The sequence below is a fragment of the Zea mays genome, chromosome 9 (genome assembly GCF_902167145.1).
Source record: "Zea mays cultivar B73 chromosome 9, Zm-B73-REFERENCE-NAM-5.0, whole genome shotgun sequence".
NCBI lineage: Eukaryota > Viridiplantae > Streptophyta > Magnoliopsida > Poales > Poaceae > Zea > Zea mays.
The window spans coordinates 132,023,092-132,043,870 of NC_050104.1; the positions used below are offsets into that span (position 1 = coordinate 132,023,092).

At 48.5% G+C, this 20,779-nt stretch overlaps 2 protein-coding genes across 2 annotated transcripts; one reads left to right on the top strand and one right to left on the bottom strand.

Annotated features, from left to right (window-relative positions):
* Positions 1–201: 201 nt before the first annotated feature.
* LOC109942625 (GRF-interacting factor 10) lies at positions 202–2,063 on the bottom strand. The gene is made up of 3 exons (XM_020544741.2): positions 1,981–2,063; positions 434–1,487; positions 202–402 (listed from the first exon to the last, which is right to left on the bottom strand). The coding sequence occupies exons 1-3, from the start codon at positions 2,061–2,063 to the stop codon at positions 202–204; spliced, it is 1,338 nt and encodes a 445-aa protein (XP_020400330.2).
* Positions 2,064–2,550: 487 nt separating this feature from the next.
* Positions 2,551–6,840, top strand: LOC100285006 (uncharacterized). The gene is made up of 5 exons (NM_001372158.1): positions 2,551–2,810; positions 2,947–3,354; positions 3,839–4,206; positions 4,859–5,095; positions 6,246–6,840. The coding sequence occupies exons 2-5, from the start codon at positions 3,033–3,035 to the stop codon at positions 6,513–6,515; spliced, it is 1,197 nt and encodes a 398-aa protein (NP_001359087.1). The 5' UTR covers positions 2,551–2,810; positions 2,947–3,032; the 3' UTR covers positions 6,516–6,840.
* Positions 6,841–20,779: the final 13,939 nt, after the last annotated feature.

The window sequence follows — 20,779 nt, forward strand, 5'->3', positions numbered from 1 at the left end:
CCCTTCTTCCCATCGGTGTGCCAGACAACACCTTCACCAGGAGGCTAGGAAGCCTGGCATAGCCCCCGGTGCACCTCTTCAACCACTATAACAACCTAAATAGCGAGCTAATCTCTTATATAATTACTAAATTGTAATCTACCAGGTTATCATTACCTCATAGTTGAAACTTTAAAAGTTTGAGCTTAGTGTGTAATTTAATCATATGTTCCTAATCCACTGATTAAGCATGCAAAAAAAAAAAGCAATGGCAAGCAAATCAAAGACTAACCATTTATTAATGCAGCTGTTACAGAAGTTCTTATCACAGTTCTTGTAATTGGCCACACGTGCAGCCTTCTTCATTCCACAGCAGTGACATGTTCTTGTTGTTTTTGTCACACTCATCGCACGAGGAACAACCTAATAACAATTTAAAGATTAGCTGGGTAACCTTCACAGGACCAACATGCAATGGCTCAACATTCTTGGAACGATAGCACCGCTGTATGGGTGCAGGAATTTCTACACCAATCTTCACAGGAGTTGATAATGCTGCAGGTCCACTGCTAGCTGGCGAGATCGTCATCAGTCCATTTGGGAGATCCCTGGTCTGGGGGTCACTCGTGGCTGCCTGGGGGGACGTTGGCGGATTGATGCTCCTCCTGCCCTTCCTCTTGTTCTTATGCCTCTGAAGAACAACAACAAGGACCTCCTCATCCGCTGGTAACTTCTTACCCTTGCTAGCCCTCGTGTAGTGGTACTCGCAAAAGCTAACAGTTGGGAGTGCACGGCCCGAGCAGCGCCACTTCTTCCCGTCGCTGCGACGGCAACGGAGGTGGTCAGGAAGTGGCGGCTGGGAGTCACCACGCTCCCCTGACTTCCGACGGCACCGGCGACGCGACGGCGTAGGGTTCTCCTCTGTTTCGTCATCGGGAGTGGCCGCTCGCTTACGACGGCGACTGCGGCGAGGAGGGGATGGAGGAGATTCCTCAGCATCACCTTCGGTGTCGGATTCACCACCATCCTCTTCGACCGTCTCAGCAGCTTCCTCTTCACTATCGTCGTCGGTCACGGCGGTGGCTCCCTCATCCTCGCCATCGGACTCCTCCGCTTTTGCCTTCGGATCAGCACCCTTGACATCTGCTTCGCGGTCTGAGCCAGTCCCACCAGCTTCTTCATCTGAGGCGTCAGGCTTCGCCTCTGACTCCGTGGCCACCGTTTCAGCCTTGGCCTCGACGGCTTTGGCTTCAAGCTCTGCATCCATTTTCTCCGTTCCGTTCTCGCCAGCTTCTTCGCCGGGGGGAGAGGGGGCGCAGAGCGTCGAGTCGGGGGCCGTGCGGCGTCTGTCGCGGCTGACATTATGCGGGGCGGGGAGGGCGGCAACGCGACCCTTGATGGCGGCGCAGATTGCGGCGCGGAGACGGGATCTGCGCGCTTGCGGAGGATCGTTGAGCGCGGCGTGCGGGCGGGATGGCAGAACAGTGCACCGTCTAGGGTGTGGACGCCTACATTAGACACTTAAGTAGTAGTAGAGATTTGCCTTGACGTTTAGCCCTTATTTATGTAATTAAACTAGATTTAATACTTCTAACTAATATCTAAACATTCAATATGATATAGACTAAAGTAATACTAGATTGTAGAACAGATGCTTACTTTAATAATATTTTATGATAGGATAAATTTTAATGGTATTTCTGAAATCTCACTTTCTTTATGTGCCATGGAACCACAACACTACTGTAGCACTAGACAAGCAGTCACCCCGCCACTCCCAAGAGAAATTAGAACCTGTAGACTAAGACCCTGTTCCAATCTCGCGAGATAAACTTTAGCAGCTATTTTAGCTACTTTTAGCCATTTGTAATCTAAACAGGAAAGCTAATGGTGGTAATTGAAACTAAACTTTAGCACTTTAATTCATATAGCTAAAGTTTAGCAGAAAGCTAAAGTTTATCCCGTGAGATTGAAACGGGGCCTAAGCTGGTAAGTAGTCACCGCCACTCCCGAGAGAAATTAGGACTGGTTGGGCCTCTGAGTGATGCCTTGTTGGCCTTCAAACGGCCCTCTAATCTCTCCATGCCTAGTCTACTACCCGATGTACGTGGGGCGTCCACACGTCTAATGACGTCCCCGTGATGACCCCCTCGCGCTGAACAAATTTTCTCCCTCACCACTAATAAATTATATTTAGTATTAATTAACTTAAATTTAATTAATAAATAACAATGTATAGTATGGTACTACAAATACTTTATTGATTTTTAAAACTAAAATTGATGTAAAAAATCAAATATGTTAGTTAAATAGTAAAAAGGAAGCTGGACAAAGAAGGTAAAATAAAGGAAATAATAATTAAGAGAGATATATTTAAATACGAATAGAAAATAGGAATAATAAAATTTGGAAGGGGAATGGTCGGAGAGAGAAAGCTTCCTCCCTCTTCCCTGGTCTGGTCGCTTCTCCTGTAGCTGTAATTTTTGAGAGTCCCTCTCAAACTTTGCTTGCTTGCGCTCTCCATATATCCTGTGGATCGGAGAGGATGCTCTGATCTACCTGTCTGTTCTTCGATCGAGTCTGAGAGATTTGGGAGGAGGAGGGAAACAAAGCGAAAGAGCCCATCTTTTTTGTCTTTTTGGTTCGGTTTCGTGGTTGCTTCTTTTGGACCCCGCGGAGGAGCCCACCGTTTCTACAAAAACCCAATCTTTGCTGCCTTCTCAGCGGTCGAGATCGATAGGTTTCCAGATCTGAGGCTCCGTGTTCTGGCTGTGAGATCGGAGGCGCAGCAATCCGAGCACGCAGCTAGTAGGGAAAGTATCCGAGAAAAGGTAATTCCTTTTTTGCTTCCCTTCCCAATGCAAGGAAAGTATGGTGGACTCGTTGGTCTTCCTCCCTATGATCACGCAATTTGGGTGCTAGAAATGCGCGATGGTTGATCTTCACGTGGGTCCTGTTTGGTTCCAGTTGCAGATTTTGCTGGGGGCAACGGAGCGAGAACAAGTTACTGCAGAAGGAAAGGGCAAAGGTGGGGGAGGCGCCGGAGATGAGGGATGCTATCAGCTCTGATGGATTATTTGAAATCTTGCTGGGGTCCGGCATCACCGGCTGGGCGTCCCCGCAAAGGATCGGATGCCACCGGCCGCCAGGACGGGCTCCTGTGGTACAAGGACGGCGGGCAGGTCGTCGATGGTGAGTTCTCCATGGCCGTGGTCCAGGCCAATAACCTATTGGAGGACCATAGCCAGGTTGAATCCGGGCCGCTTAGCACATCGGAGCCTGGACTGCAAGGCACCTTCGTCGGGGTCTACGATGGGCACGGTGGCCCGGAGACAGCGCGTTACATCAATGACCATCTCTTCAACCACTTGAGGAGTAAGGCCTCTACCGCTGTTGAAGTTCATGCTTTAGATCAAACAGTAGCAATCAAGCTATGCTATCGGATTTACAATCGATACATCTGATATTCAGATATGCAAGCTGTGCATATGAGTTAACGTTGATTGCTCTCAAGTAAAGATGTTTGCCATTTCAGTGGTACTTGAATGTATGTGTGCATTGCATAGAACGTTGTTCTATGTATATTAACATGGAAAAGTGCGCGCAAATTAGAAAGCAATTATGTTTAGATAAAGGCCAAAGTTATCCTAATTTCGATCTTGGTATAATTGGGAATAGAATGGAAGCACATCATTGCATGGAATAGTTCAGTTACTTCAGTAACTGTAAAACTGCTAGAAAGTATTGATTATTGCAAAAGGGGATAGCGTCTTCTGTCACATCTTTTAATTATATCACAATTTTTTAACTGCTTGTCTATTTCCATTTATGTTTTTGAATGACAAACTTTGGTTTTCAGGATTCGCATCTGAGCACAAGTGCATGTCAGCGGATGTGATTCGGAAGGCATTCCGAGCGACTGAGGAGGGTTTCATTTCTGTGGTTAGTAACCAATGGTCATTGAGACCTCAATTAGCAGCTGTAGGCTCTTGCTGTCTAGTTGGTGTGGTTTGCAGCGGAACTCTATATGTTGCAAACCTTGGGGACTCCCGTGCTGTTCTGGGGAGACTTGTCAAGGGAACTGGGGAGGTTTTGGCAATGCAGCTCTCAGCAGAACACAATGCATCCTATGAGGAGGTTAGACGAGAGCTGCAGGCATCACATCCTGATGATCCCCATATTGTGGTCCTAAAACACAATGTTTGGCGTGTAAAGGGTATTATCCAGGTAAATTAACTTTGCATAAGAGAAATGGTATGACCCGTCCATCCAAATATTTTGAACAGTGCAGAGAAAACTGTTGAGGCCTTTTATTCTCTTCATAGCTGAGATTTGCATTATGTGGGTAGCCACCTTTATCTTCTCTAGTTCCTTTTTTTAACTTGATGTTGTGTTATCACTTAAGTATATTTATGTGTATTCAGGAATCATGAGTATTACTATAGTCATGAACCAACCTTTAAAATACCTATGTGGGTGCAGTAATCTGGCAATATTATTATGACCGATGTGCTGTGTGGTGTTGAATTTAGTTTTCTTGTTGCATTCTCCCCAAGCGAACTCATTATTATTTTTGATAAAGTGAACTTACTAATATTTTTTTTGATAAAGTGAACTTATTATTCATGCTGCACTTTCCAGTACATGAGTCACACAAGATAGGAATTGGTGCATATTCTAGGTTAATCCTTTTGTAAGCGGTCTCGGTCTGGTGGCAATTATAACTATGAGGTCAACTTTGTATATTTTGGGTAAATGCCATTCCAATTACTTATTTTGCGTAGGGCATGGATGCATATGAGATTCTGTCATGCAATCTTGCTTGTTGAATTGCTTTACTTCCAGGTTGCATCTCACATGCTATGATCATGTGTTGCAGATAACAAGGTCAATTGGAGATGTGTATCTGAAGAAACCAGAATTTAATAGAGAACCTTTGCACAGCAAGTTTCGTCTTCAGGAAACTTTTAGGAGACCACTTCTTAGTTCTGATCCAGCAATTACTGTCCACCAAATACAGCCAACTGATAAGTTCATCATTTTTGCATCTGATGGACTCTGGGAACATCTTAGTAATCAGGAAGTGGTTGACATGGTCCAAAGTAGCCCGCGTAATGTATGTATTCTTATCTTATGTTCAGTTTCTGTAACTTGGTCTTTTTGAGACTTGGTGCCAAATATTATTACTTGCCAAATCAATACTAAACATGCAATTATGGTAGTTTAATGATATTTTGACTTTCATTTCTTTTTAGGTAATGCATGTACTTTTGCCTAGGAAATTTGAGAATCATATCTGTGCATTTTAGCATGTTCTAAGTTCATTCAAGGTGCTACTTATGGAGTTCTGTGATAGTTAGTGTACTAGACTTAGGTCGTTGTATAAAAGCACCTATGTTATTTGAATTCAGAATCGTACCAGTTTAAACATTTTCTCAGTTATAGGCCATTAAGCATTCAAGTCTATATGGATTCACTATTTTTGTATAATTGAATATTGATTGTATCAAAACGTAACCGAAGAAACTGCACTCCACTGTGGCTCAAGCCTCTGCAAGTTTGTACTTTGGGCTGATACTGAGTTAGACCATCTCCAGGATAATCTGGAATGCTCCATCTTTTCGTGTCACTTGAATCGTAGTTGCTTGAGTTGAAGGTTTACACGTATAATTTTTATTGTTGTCGGTACAATTTGGTTGTTAGATACTTCCTCCAGTCACGGTACATGCTGTTCTGGACAGTGATATAGTATCCAAAATGCAACCGGACCATACATTTCTATTGTAGTATATTTATTAAACCAAACAAAATTGTAATATCATGAAAATACATTTTTAGACGAATCTGCAAATGATTTTCAATGTTACTGACCCTGATATTAAAATGATGTTTATTGTCAAAGTTTGAAAAGTTGACTTTAGCTATTTTAAAAAGACATGCATCTGTATCTCGATGGACTCTCATTTTGTAAATCTCATATACAATTGCAATTTTTCTTAAAAGAACTTTTTTGCTACTATATTGTTATGGTAATAACAGTCAAGGTTTATATTGGATACCACATTGATGTCATATAAACAAGTAATGATAGAGATAAGGGAGTATTTTGAGCAAGTTCAATGACGGGTCCACAAACTTTCTCAAGTTGAAATCGTGATCCCTGTTATAATATTTTTTGCTGCTGTATACTTTTATTACTCTTTACAGTTTACACAATGACACCACTTGCTGCTTTCTTGATGCCACTCTTAACATGTATGTACCAGGGAATCGCACGAAAGTTAGTAAAGTCTGCAGTGCAGGAAGCAGCGAAGAAGAGGGAGATGCGGTATTCAGACCTCAAGAAAGTTGATCGGGGGGTGAGGCGGCACTTCCACGACGATATAACTGTCATTGTGGTATTTTTCGATTCAAACGCCATGACAACTGCTGCCTGGAGCAGACCCTCGGTCTCTCTCCGAGGGGGTGGGTTTCCAATCCATTCAAACACCCTTGCTCCATTCTCGGTTCCTACAGAGCTAAACAACTCCTACTGAAACCACGCGGTATGTGAAGGAGCCAGGCAAGAGGATAAAAAAAAAGTAAAGGAAAACGGAGAAGGAAAAACAGCTGTTGTGATCAGTTGTAGTGTATTTCACCGTTCATGTTCATTTAAAACATTTTTTAGATTCTCAAGTCTCAACCTGGTGACCAGTGCACTGATAGCAAGGTATAAGATTAGATTATTCTTAGCTTTTTTATCCTCTTTTTTTTTTCTCGTCCTTACCCTTTAGATTCACTCATGGGATATCCGATATCAGGTGCTTGTACATTCTTTGGTTCAACTTGTGATAATAGTTCATCGCCCCCCTCTTTTCGCCATACAGCGTTGTTCCGTCATGTTATCTCCAGCAGGTACCTCGTGATATATGCTTAAAGCCTCAGATGTCTCCAATCTCCATGCACCAGGTCATTGTTGCCTTAAGCAAGAGGCAAATGCTTAGCAGATTCACTGTTCCTTCACACCTTCCTGCTTTTTCTTTCTCATGTCGTTCCATGGTCTCCGACTTCAACGGCAAGGCCACACCACTCCATGACCTCGCACGATAGGCCGCTGCATAGCATAGAATGAGGCCTTATTCGGAGGCCTTATTCGGTTGTATGAGGCTTTGTTGGGTTGCACGTGAATTGAGGGGTTAAATCTCTTATGTTCAATTTTGACTAGCAAGAGATTTAATCTCTCTAATTTTCTTCAATCTCCCTCTAACCGAATAAGGTCTGAAGGAACGACGACAGAACATACGAGAACACATTATTCTCCATAGAACATACAAAGATGTAGCCGAAATTTCCTACGAAACTCGAGCGCCGCTATACCTAGAGTATAGTTGACCAGATGGGTCGGACTATATGAGCCGGCACGATGCACGATCATTTTGATACGACATGGGCACGACATGACACAATAGTAATCATGTCAAAGACGGCACGAGGCTTGCCATAGGCCATGCTTGGGCTTGTGGACAAGCCCATCGGCACATCGACACAACTCATTTTTTGTCGGCTCATTTAGACCGATGCTAGCCACAGATGGCCTATCAGACTGAGCAAACACAACCCATTTGTGGCTCGATCTTACTCGTCCAATCTAGCCCATCATATGCGCACATATGACCGACTCAACCGCCGCTTTCAAGCTATTTTCGAGCTATGTTACAAAAAACAGAAAATGAGCAAAATTATTTTCGAGCTCTGTTACAAGGAGGACCGTGGGTCACCCGACATGGTAGCATGTCACAATGGCCCGACACGACACATTTTAAACTAGTCAGGCCATGCTTGGGCTTAGACTTCGGCCCACAGACATGCACGATATAACCCGCCAGTTATCCATGAGTGGCTCGACCCGATTAAATCGGCCCGACCCATAATGAACTTGGGTCGTGCCAGCCCGGCACGACCCATTGACCACGTATAACCTATAGCGTGAGATCTTGTCCTTGCCGTTCACAGGGCAGGTCAAGATACATATTGCTAAGTAGACTTGCATGATGAACCATGCATGGCCTTTTCATGTGATCAAGCGCTTCATACCAAAATTTATTTATGACCTTTTTTGACAGAGCAATGAGGGAACGAAGATCCCCACCTTAATAGATGGTTTGCTAGCTACATGAACAAGTCACATTATATCTCCCACTTTGCTCTGCATTTGTTGCTTCTTTTAAGTACCATGATGTTAGATCTTGTCCTTGCCCGGTCACAGGGCATGAAGAGCTTGAAAATTTTGAAACAAACCAAGTTTGAATTTTCATATCATCTCCACAAGACCACCACTCCACCAGTACTAAATAGGGTTTTCAAAAATAAATCGAGTGAGGATTGGATGGTAGTTAGAAACAAAGTTAGGTTGGTAGACTGTTTTTGCCAAAAGGAGGGGATAGATTTTGATGAAAACCTTTGCTCCTACATTCCATTTAGAAGCCATTAGAATCCTTTTAATTTTTTATGCTTCAAAGGGTTTTATTTTTTCAAATGAATGTTAAAAGTGCTTTTTAGAAGAAGAGGTTTATGTTAGATAACCCCTAGTTTCGATAATCTCAAGTCCCAAGAGTGGTATGAGCATTTGAAAACCTTTTTTACTGGCTAAGGGTTTTAAAATGGGATCGATTGATAAAACTCTTTTTTTCTCAAGGAAGCAATGATACTTTGTTGGTTCAAACTTACGTGGATGATATCATCTTTGCTAGCTCTTCTCATACTCTTATTTGTAAGATTTTAGATACTATGACTAGGAAGTTTGAGATGAGCATGATGAGAGAGCTCAACTCCTTTCTTTGGATGTAAATCAAATAGACTCAAGATGAGATATTTGTGCACCAAGACAAGTACACTAATAATGTCCTGAAGAAGTTTGACATGTGTGATACCAAGTCTCTTTTGATGTCCATGCCCACCACAACAGTGTTGGATGCGATGAGGATGGTGAGCCGGTGAGTACATGAGCATGATACCAAGCTCTTTTTGTTTGGATCGCAAGTTAACTTGTAGGACTTACCATTTTTGGGCATTTATTGGTTTCTTGGTCTTTTGGCAAGCAGTCTTGCGTAACTCAATCCATCATATAGGTTGAGTATGTCGTTGTTGCTAGGTGTTGCTCACAGTTATTTTGGATGATGGCCACTTTGAGAGACTTCGACTTAGAATTTTAGTGTGTGCCTTTGCTTTGTGAAAACACCAGTGCCATTAGGGTTATAGAAGATCTAGTGCTACATTTCGAGACCAAACACATAGATGTCCCATTTTATTTTCTGAGAGATCATTATAAGAAAGGAGAAATATACTTATGCCATGTTGACACCCATAGACAACTTGCTGATATGCTCACCAAACCCCTTGATAAAGCCACTCTTGCTCATTTGTGAGAGAATCTAGGTGTATGTTTTATGTTTTAGAGGAAGGAAGTATTTTGTTTTGTATCATACTATTTTTATTTTTGTAGTTCAGCTCTTGTTTTGGCTTTTGCACCATATCTGCATCGCATCACATCATACATCATAGAGCATGTTGAGCTTCATGTGTATATCTGTTAGAATGTGATTATGCTATTTGTAGTATGTTTCATGTATACGTGATGATGTTATGGCAAGATTAGACTTTTTTGCTCATATTGATACAACTTTATTGAGCTAAGCTTGTTTTAAAAATATGAACATGATTAATATTTTCATGATAAAAAAATGTCCATAGTTGAGATTGACAACTAGCATGTGTAGGATGTATTGAAATCCTTTTGCTATCACCAATATGTTAGGTTGCTAGTCTCATACCTTGAGTCATTTACTGTCTAGGTCATGTTCATAATGCCCTAAAAACTAGTTCAAGATAAGTGAAAAATAAAAAGATCGAGATAAGTTTGCATTTGTCACCACTTCATTGTATCCAGACTGCTTCTCTTTACACTTAGAAGAACTTGAACCGTGCAGTGGATAATCGAAACCGGTGTTTTCAACTTCTGATTTGCATTATGCATAGGTTGCACCTAGTTGAAAAGTAAGACTTAATAATGCTTACAACCTCTCTGACTCCCATGCTTTGAATAAAACTTGTGTCACATTACAAACTAAGATAAATTGATCTATTACAAGTTTCGTTATGTCTTTGGCAAAATGACTGACTATTGTGTGGGACTGTGGGCTAGGTCCCCTTATATACTGTCGGAGAGGAAATCTCTGGCCGGGTGGCAGAATGCACCCGCCCTAAATCCTTAGATGAGGAGGGGCTTAAGCGTTTTGCCTGTCTACTAAGCGATGAACGAACACAAGAAGACACAAGAATTTAGAGTGGTTCGGGCCGCCGGAGCGTAATACCCTACTCCACTGTGTGATGTATTGAGCTTGAGAGCTTGTATGAACTTGTGAGCCTGAGCTAGGTCTAAGTGTGTTTGAGTGTAAGTTAGCTTCCGTCGCCTTGTGTTGTAACGTTGCATGCCTCCCCTTTTATAGCTGAAAGGGAGGCACGTACAAGGGTGCTGAGCCCCGACATGCGGGCCCAGGGACATATCGGATGTAATACTTGGAGCAACTAATGTTCGTTGCTGGGGCAATCTCCTTGCGCCATGATATCCGCGATCTGCGTAGCATTGACATGCAGGGAAAGCCTCCCTGACAACGTACAAGTGATGATGGCCACAGTGCACCTCACAGCACGGGCGTACTGTTTGGCGATGGACTGGACAGGCATGCCGCCTGCAGGATGGCCTGGACGCGGAGTGGACAGGGCACATTAAATGCTGAGGCGTCACATCGCTTACCAGTGGAATAGACAGGCGGCGTGCTTTATCCGCAATAAATGCAGCGCCGCGCGGCCCAGAGGCCTTACGTCAGGCTCCGCCCGCTGGCTTACGTCATGGGCAGTAGGCCACGTGGCAGCATCGGGTCTCCGCCTGAGCGGGGAGCATAAGTGTACATGGTATGGTCTGGACACGTGTCGACTTCGGACCCCCGTCTGGCCTTGATTAAGGCCTGGGTATTCTTTGTCCTTGAATCCCGGGACCCTACTGAGGGTGGCCCGGACCCTACACAGAGAGGTCCAGGACCCATCTCGGCGGTCCGGTCCGTACCCGCGGAGGTCCCAGACCCTGCCTGGAGGTCCGGTCCGGATATGCTGGGGTCTAGCACTTTCCCATGGGGGGTCCAGACCCATCTTTGATACCTTGGAGGATATTGTCTTCCCTGGCCACGTGGCGGCCCTAGAACCGCCCACATGGAGGGGTCATGTGTTGTTCGTCACGCGACTAAGGATAGCCGCATGGACACCACACCTTCATACTGTAGTAACGGGTACCCATTTCCAGGGTACCGATAGTGGCCCCCGGGCCCGCTTCAGGGGAGGATACGAGCCTGCAGGTGGGGCCAAAGCTGGATTTGTCAATTGGTGCGCTGCTTTTGTGCGCTTGCTGGTGAAATTACTGCCAGCCCACCTTCGAACACGTCAACTGCCACGCCTGTCTCCGCGGCTTACTGACCCGTGACCTCCGCACTTAATGGCTTTGCTGAGCCATGCGCGGGGTGCCTCGATACCGCTGCATTGGTTTTGAAAATTCACCTTCTCTGTCCTCTGCGGCGGCCCCGAGGAGGCACGGTACTGGCGCGAGCGGCAGTTCGACTTTTCTGCACCCATGAACTGGCGCCCATGGAGGATGACTCGTGGGTCCGGGCCCCCGTGTCAGAGATTGGGTTGTTGGTTTCGACGGAGGCGAAGAGGCGCACTGCTGCAGACGGTGGCGTGCTCCTCACGCGGCGGTTCGCCTTCTCCGCATACGGAGGCCGACGCCCGAAGAGTATGACTCGTGGGCCTGGGTTCCCGTATCAGAGATTGGTCCGCTGCCTTCAACGGAGGTGAAGAGGCGTGTTACCACGGGTCGGTAGCATGTACCTTGCGCGGCGGTTTGCCTTCTTTGCACCCAGGAACCGGCACGCCAGGTGCATGACAGGTGGGCCTGGGCCCCCATGTCAGAGGCTAGGTTGTTGTCTTCGGCGGAGATGAAGAGGCGCATTACCACGGGCAGCGGTTCGCCCCTTGCGTGGCGGTTCGCCTCCCTCACACCCGGAGACCAACACACCAGCTGTATGACTTGTGGGACCGGGCCCCCGTGTCATAGGTTGGGCACTCTGGTGTGCATCAGGGGAGACTTCCCGTGGCGTTTCGGGGCGCGAGCGGGGGAGTCTGCCTTTAAAAAGGGGTTCATCCCTCGAGTAGCAGCCATGCCTTGCTTCTCTCCCACTCACTGTGCCCTTTCGCCTCCGAGCTCTCTGCTTTGCGTCGCCGTAGTTTGCCATGGCCTTGTAAGTTCATCCTGAGCGTGCCCAGACTGAGTGGGTGCTCGACATGGTGTCTCGCCTGCTTGGATGGGATGCGCCGGCGTTCGACGGAAGGATTTGCGCCGGCGCTATCCTCCCCGGCGGACTTGCCGCCATAGAGTTTGTGCTCTTTGTCTTCAACCTCCCCAGCGGGTTGGTGCTGCCGATCTTGCCTTTCTTCTGCTGGAGGTGCACGACCTCGTGGGGGTGGCGCTCTTCCACCGGTGCTTAGATTCAAGGATGTTCATCAGCCTTGCGGTGGTGGAGAGCGAGCTGGGCTGCGGCTCCGTCTTCCACATGAGCTGGTGACCCGCCTCTTCCTCCAGCATTCGGAGGAAAGGATGATCACCAGCCTTGTGAAGGTTGGAGGCGAACTTCGGCTACACGGCACCGGCCAGGCCGCAAGCGCCGTCTGCCACCGTGCTTCTAGCTCCTTGGCTTGGATGGTCTTGTCGTCACCCCCGTAGGAGGACGGGGGCGAGGGCCTCCTCGCCATGGCGCACACGCTGAGGTGGTCGCCACCGCTGGCAATCCGCTGGTGTAGAGGTGGTCGCCGCCGCTGGTGCAGAGGTGGTCGCCGCCTCTGGCAAGCCGCTCGAAGCTAGCTTCCAACGCGACCCTGCTAGCGCAGAGTAGTCCATACATGTAGAGTAGAGATGGAGCTAGGACTCCGCTTGAAGGCGGATGTAATAACTTTTGCTTTTTGTAAGGTACTTTTGAGTACTATTTATCAAGCAATATTAGCACTTATCTGTATACCACTTGTCCCTGTTGTGTGTGGTGTTACCGACTCTTCCCTGGTACCTATGTGGCCCCCCTGGGATGCAGGCTCGTCGTGACGAGGTTGGATACCAGCCTACCTAAGAAAGAGTTGGCAACATCCCCTAGGAGGTAGCCTCGACTAGGACATGGACCTGTACACAGCTTCGACTAGGGAGCGTTAGTAGCACACCCATAGGACCCATCGTCTGACATTAGCCATCCTTTGATACATGCTCGGGACCTGCAGGGTCTAGCCTGGGAAGCCAAGTTGTGTGTCCGGACCCCCTGGACCGCGGTTCTAAATACTAGGACACCCGTCGCAAAGTGGTGGAACGTGCAGGCTGACGGTACGGGACCAGGCTAAGCGGCTACACGGCTCCGGACCACCCTAGGAGACAAGTGTCCATTCTCTAGATCCGGACCCCAGGTTGTCAGGCCCACAGGATTATAGCTCCAAATACTAGGGTACCCGTCACAGAGTGGTGGAGTGTGCAGGCTTTTGGGTATGGAACCAGACTAAGCGGCCACAAAGCTCCGGACCACCCCATGGAACGGGCTCCCGTTCTTTAGAACCGCCCCCAGGCTGTCGGGCCCTCCTGCTTTCGCAGAGAGGTCCTAAAATGCAAGCTTGGCTATTCAATTCGGATGTCATCATACCAGGACAGATGGGAACTGTACGGGTGGGTTAGATAAAAATAATATCCAGGAACTGCAGGATAAAACCATGGAGGCAGGAGGATAAGACTGTCATAGGAGCGCATCTGAGGGGGTAAATCTTCTCTTTATAACTAGGGTTGAAAACAGACGGAAAAAATACCGTTCCGACCCATACCGTTTTCTACATTTGACCCGACCGTTTCCATATTTACAGAAAAATATGGAAATGAGACGTAAACGGGAGATGACTTATTCCGTCCGTTTTTGCGGGATCCCGTTTTTTCCGGATTGAACCCGTATTTATTCCGTATTTGACAAATATGGGACGAGCCTAATATGCATTAGTATATAAACTAAATCCTCGTGTATTTAGGTGACAAATTATAGCACAATTAGCCATTGTAACCACCGGCTCTTTTCAAATGACAAGTGATCTAAAGTCTTAAACAACATCAGATGTAGCTAAATGTACACATTTAGCAACCAAACAACAATAGAATGTTGCCTCTCTATATCTATTTGTTTTATGTTATTGTTCTGCCAATCAATCACTAGTCAAACATCAATAACATTTCTATTTGTATTAAATTATGAGTTTCCGTTATTATTTCCGTTTCTGTTCGTTTTCGCAATTCCGCTTATCTCGCTCCCGTTTCCGTTCCCGACTATTCCGGACCCGATCCCGTTTCCGATGATAAAATGCGGATATGGAAACGGGAGAGGGGTTTTTTTCCGTCCGTTTCCGTCCGTTTTCATCCCTATTTATAACTCGACATGCATGGGTATAGGCCAACAGGCCGGGCTTATGAGGGCGGACCTCACCGGGCTGGCGTACACGTATGCGCAACCTAGTTACAAAAGGGAGAAAAACTAAACCCCACAGACTTACTCCTATGGATAGAACTTACAGAGATGCTCCAGGGGTTAGGAAGAGGTGCTCCAGCTGTATCAACGTGGTTACCCCCGGGTCGGCACATTTCCGTCACCTTGAAGGGTTCCTCCCAGGTGGGGGAGCGTTTATGGAACCCTCCCCTGTTCAGTACTCGCCGTAGGGCTAGGTCCTGACCCAGGGTTCCCATCTGCGTTTGCTGATAGAGTCCACGTCCTCATGCTGTAGCCGTTTTTGCATGGACCCATCAGAATACTGGACCCGTGGTGAGTCCAGAAGGGTTTCCGGGGGAAGACAGGCTTCGGCCCCGTAGACCGGGGAGTACGGGGTCCCCCTGGTGGCCCGTCTAGCTGTCACCACCGGATTAGGAGTCTCCGGTGATGACATCCTTCAGGACCCCCTCGGGTGACTGATACCCGAGGTCCCATTCAGCCGCGGCCACCTTGCCGTCGTCGACCCTTTCCTTGCCAGGTCGGCGACGAGGTGGGGAGCCGTCCTTGGAAGACTGCTCGCGCCGCTTGCTGACACGTTTTGCGAGGTCGATGATCTCGCAACACTCCGCGGCGTTGTGGCGACTGTTGGGGTGCATAGGGCATGAGCCGCTGTTACCCCTCTACGGTCGTGGGCGCTTGTTGTGGTCGCCCTAGCCCCCAGTCGCAGCTGCGACGACTAGAGCGGTGGACTGCGGCTTCTCGTGGCCGCGGCCCTTCTTTTTCTTTTTACCGTCCCGGGGGACGACACCCGAGCCACGCATCTGGGCAGCCCTGGTTTGTGGGGCCGAGTGCCATGCCCGGCCCTCGGCGGCTCTGGCGCACTTGTCGGCCAGAGCGAAGAGTGTGGAGACAGTATCCACGTCATGCGTGGCCAACTTCTCCAACATTTTTTTCATCACGTACTCCCTGATGGAAGGCCGTGATGATGGAAGCATCGGAAATGCGAGGTATAGTACCTCACACCTTGGTGAAGCGGGAGATAAACGTCCAGAGAGTCTCCCCGAGTTCCTGCCTCACTGCGTGGAGGTGGGCCTCCACGCCCTGCTGTTGGTAAGCGCTGACGAAGTTCGCTGTGAACCGCGCGCAGAGCTCTTCCCAGGAATAGATTGATCCTGGGGCAAGATTCATGAGCCAAGTCCGGGCAGGCCCAGACAAGGTGACATGAAAATATGTTGCCATCACAGCGGTGTTTCCACCTGCTGCTGTGATAGCAGTGACGTACACCTGCAGAAATTCCGACGGATTTGACGTTCCGTCGTACTTTTCCGGCAGGTGCGGCCGGAACTTGGATGGCCAGGACGCCGCGTGGAGGTGATCCGCGAGAGCGGCGCAGCCCACGCCGGCCAAGGGGACACCCGCCTAGAACCGGGCGCCCCCTGGGGTTTGCGGTGCTACCGCAGCAAAGTCTTGATCGAGGTTGAGACCCTCGATGTTTTGCGGGCGCTCACGCGCCCTCTCCAGAGAGTCTCGAGCGTCATCACGACCCTCGAAGTTTTGTTGGCGCTCCTGCGCCCTCTCCAGACAGACCCGAGCATCCTCCCCCGCACGCCTGTGGTTGAGCTCTGCCCAGAGGTCGTTGGTCTGCGCTCCCCTTACTGAGGGTGAGCGTACAGACGTCGATGCCTCATGTTGGCGCCGGGATGACCGTGGCCTCGATCTGGTCGAGCCAGAGTGCGCCATGCCGAGCATTCGGTCAACGTCGTCCCGCCACTGCTTCATGGCCCCCGATGAGGCCGTGGAGCTTGGAGGGTGACGCAGCAACTCCCTGGCTGCAGACAATGCTCCCGGAGCCGCCCTCGATGGAGTCCGGGATGTCTGCGCAGTTGTATGCTGCTGCGCAGCGTGCACAACAGCAGTGCCCGACACTAGGCGGTTGGGATCCTGCGGTGTGGAGGAAGCAGCTTCCTCCTCCACCAGGAGATCCACCGAAGTCTCGGCACGGTGCTCAACGATTTGCACCATCATGCTGAGCAAGAAAACAAGCAAAAACCTAAAGCCTAGCCCCCTACCTGGCGCGCCAAATGTCGGAGAGGAAATCTCCGGCCGGGTGGCGGAATGCACCCGCCCTAAATCCTTAGATGAGGAGGGGCTTAAGCATTTTGCCTGTCTACTAAGCGATGAACGAACAAAAGAACACACAAGAGTTTAGAGTGGTTCGGGCCACCGGAGCGTAATACCCTACTCCACTGTGTGATGTATTGAGCTTGAGAGCTTGTATGAACTTGTGAGCCTGAGCTAGGTCTAAGTGTGCTTGAGTGTAAGTTAGCTTCCGTCGGCTTGTGTTGTAACGTTGCGTGCCTCCCCTTTTATAGGTGAAAGGGGGGCACGTACAAGGGTGCTAAGCCCCGACATGCGGGCCCAGGGACATATCGGATGCAATACTTGGAGCAACTAATGTTCGTTGCTGGGGCAATCTCCTTGTGCCCTGATATCCGCGATCTGCGTAGTATTGACGTGCAGGGGAAGCCTCCCTGACAACGTACAAGTGATGATGGTCACAGTGCACCTCGCAGCACGGGCGTACTGTTTGGCGATGGACTGGACAGGCACATCGCCTGCAGGATGGCCTGGACGCCGCCTGTTAGCGGAGATGACAGGGCACATTAAATGCTGAGGCGGCACATCGCCTGCCAGTGGAATAGACAGGTGGCACGCTTTATCCGCAATAAATGCAGCGCCGCACGGCCAGAGGCCTTATGTTAGGCTCCGCCCGCTGGCTTACGTCATGAGCAGTAGGCCACGTGGCAGCATCGGGTCTCCGCCTGAGCGGGGAGCATAAGTGTACATGGTATGGTCCGGACACGTGTTGGCTTCGGACCCCCGCCTGGCCTTGATTAAGGCCTAGGTATTCTTTGTCCCAGAATCCCGGGACCCTGCTGAGGGTGGCCCGGACCCTACACAGAGAGGTCCAGGACCCGTCCCGAGGGTCCGGTCCGTACCCGCGGAGGTCCCGAACCCTGCCCGGAGGTCCGGTGCGGATATGCTGGGGTCTGGCACTTTCCCATGGGGGTCCGGACCCACCGTTGATACCTTGGAGGATATTGTCTTCCCTGGCCATGTGGCGGCCCTGGAACCGCCCACGTGGAGGGGTCATGTGTTGTTCGTCACGCGACTAAGGATAGCCGCATGGACACCGCACCTTCATACTATAGTAACGGGTACCCCATTTCCAGGGTACCGACATATACCTTTACACTACAGGAAACGCCTAAATTTTCGTGGGTCAAAAACCCACGAAAATAAGCGTAAACCGACAAAAATAGGCTATTTTCGTCGGCATACCGACGAAAATAGCCACCGAAAATATGTTCGACGAAAATAGGCAACTATTTCTGTCGGTACCGACGAAAACGACCTATTTTCGTCGGCTTCCCCAAGGCCAACGAAAATAGGCTGGGTATTTTCGTCGGCCCCGGTGGTCCACGAAAATAGCTGGCGCCTGCATGTATTTTCGTCGACCTCCGAACAGGCCGACGAAAATGCATGATACCCCCCCCCCCCCAAAAACAGATTTTTCTGCACCTTTTAATTCACAACAAAATAAACATATACACAATCACATATACAGATTCACAAGCAATTACATAATTGTTTCAAACATATTCCATACATAGTCCATATGTAGTCCATACATAGTTTCAATAGCATAATCACATCCATAATAAAGTCTATACATATCCATACATAGTCCATAAACAAAGTCACTACTCACTCCTGTGGGCTGTGGGAGTTTTGGCCACTCCCTCCTCCGCCACCAGGAAGGTGGCCACTCCCTCCAGAACCATAGATGAGGAAGTCTTGGACATTGGTAGCACCCTCCGATCCCTGAGCATGTGACACTGAACCATGCAATTCATCAATCATTCAAATAAGGCTGTGTTTTGCTATCCCTATACCTATACATCGCTATGTTTGTTCACTATTTGCATAAAACTAAACATGGAACGTCACCTGTGATACATGGTGATGAGGAGGATGTGCATGCATCCATGGGTACTATTGTGCTGGCCACCCCTAAGGTGGTGGCACCCACCCCGTCGGTGGCGGTGCCATCCACGCTTGAAATGGCTGAGAGCCCGCCGGTGGCTAGGCGACCGGTGGCACCCATCCCGGGACTGGCTGCGATCCTTGGGGTGGTGGAGCCGTCCAAGTGCCTAGAGGTGCCTGTGTCCACCCAACACCGGTCCACAGTGGCTGCGACGCTGGAGCTTGTCCTGGCCACTGTCCCCATCCTTGTGCCTGCGAGCCATTTTTGATAATAAAAAAAGAGTTGCTATGGAATTGAAGTGTTCAAATAGTGTTACCTGGGGAGGGCGAAAAGCGGGCAAGTTCATATCAGGGCCGAGTCGAGTAGTCATTTCCTGCAAATGGATGAAACGTTAGAATCGCAACATTATACTTTGAATTCAATGACACGTGATGAGATAGACGAATTACCTGAAAATAAGAAGCCATATACTGCGTCAGCTGTCCAACCTGCTCCTGCGCTGCTCGAGCCTGCTCCTGTGCTGCTCGAGCCTGCTCCTGTGCTGCCCGAGTCTCCTCCTCCAGCTGAGCCTCTCGAGCAGACTTGGAGGAGCGAGAACTCCCTGCCGAAGACGATGTCTTCCCTTGACTTATTGTCATGTTATACTCCACAATGCCGGTGCCAAAGGCAAACCTGCATGATACACATAGTTGAGCCATTAAGTGGACACATTCTTATTAATGAAATTGTCGAATCAAACACAAACACCTCACCTGCCATGCTTTCTACCCCCACCACTGTGGTACAACGCCGAGGCATCTAAGTCTGAATGCATCCAGTCGAAGTCAGGCCCATGGCGTTGAGTCATTTCCTCCCCATATGCATTCTGCAAAGAAAGTTAAAGTTGGAGTTAGACACAAAACATGCAATTTAATTCGTAAATACAAACTTGTTTACCATTTTCTCCCTTGTAGCCTCGCTGCATAGCACATCAGGGTTCGCCGGATCAGGGCCACGATGACCACGGACGTAAACCTCCATAAAACTTGGAGCAACTCCACTTTTAGCTTCCTGCATGAAAAAGAAGAGTTAAACCATAGAATTTTCATAGATGTAACATACGAGTTTGATTTATATACTTACCATGTGGCCTGCGGTACCAAGGTGTCCATCGGCGCCGTACCTGTGCCCCGGTCCTTCAGTGCCACGGTTGGCACGATGCTTCTGGGACTCTGCAATCCACTCAGGCGACGCCCATCTCTTAGCCAACCACCTCCAGGCTTCCATGTCCTTCGCAAGCCAATCCACAACGCTCTCCAGGTACTGCTCCTCTGTGAGGTAGATCTCATTGGCCCCTCATGATTTGCTCATGTTCTGCCCCTTTATCTTCTTGTAGTAGTAGTTGACGGCCGCGATGCGAGCATTGTACATGACATCCTTGATGACCTTATCAGCGCACTTCCAAAAGTGCCTCTTCACACGTGCCCACTGAGCCTGATCCTCCTCGATCTCATTCGGCAATTGGAACCTCTCCTACATATCAACGGAGATGTTAAGCTAAAGTAAGATTATGAGAAGCAATAATTCAGTGAATTGCTTATATACGAAAGTAAACTCACCCAGAACTCGTCCCACACAGCCACCTGACAAGTCCTTCGTCTTTGTTCCGAACTTCCCCCTCCGCTACTGCTTTCCCCTGGCTCCCCTGGCTGGACATAGTCCTTTAGACCCCAGTCGGCCCACTGCATAGCCGTGAACCTCTCGCCATTGAGCTCCACCATGCCAGGGTAGTAGAAGCGACAGAGGCTACCCAACACCACGTTCACCTTGGGACGTCTGCCTGTACCGTCCCAAGTCAAGTCTTCCCATGACCTACAAACATTAATAACACAAGCAAACCAGTGCAATCACGTTCACATTAAAAAATTAACACAACAGAAATAAGCCCCACCATTCTCCATGCGGCCGGATGAGCCTCCTCTCGGCAGATCTTGGACCAAGCGCATTACTCTTCTTATACCTAAGTATATACAAGTAAATTCAATATGATGAAATGATTAAAGACTAATATGCATAACTAAGTTGAATCAACATTAATTAATAATACCTGAAGGACATAGAACCATCCGACGCGTCGCCCGCGTCGCCTGCCCCCATAGGGTCAACCTCGTCCTCATCCTGTACATGAGCC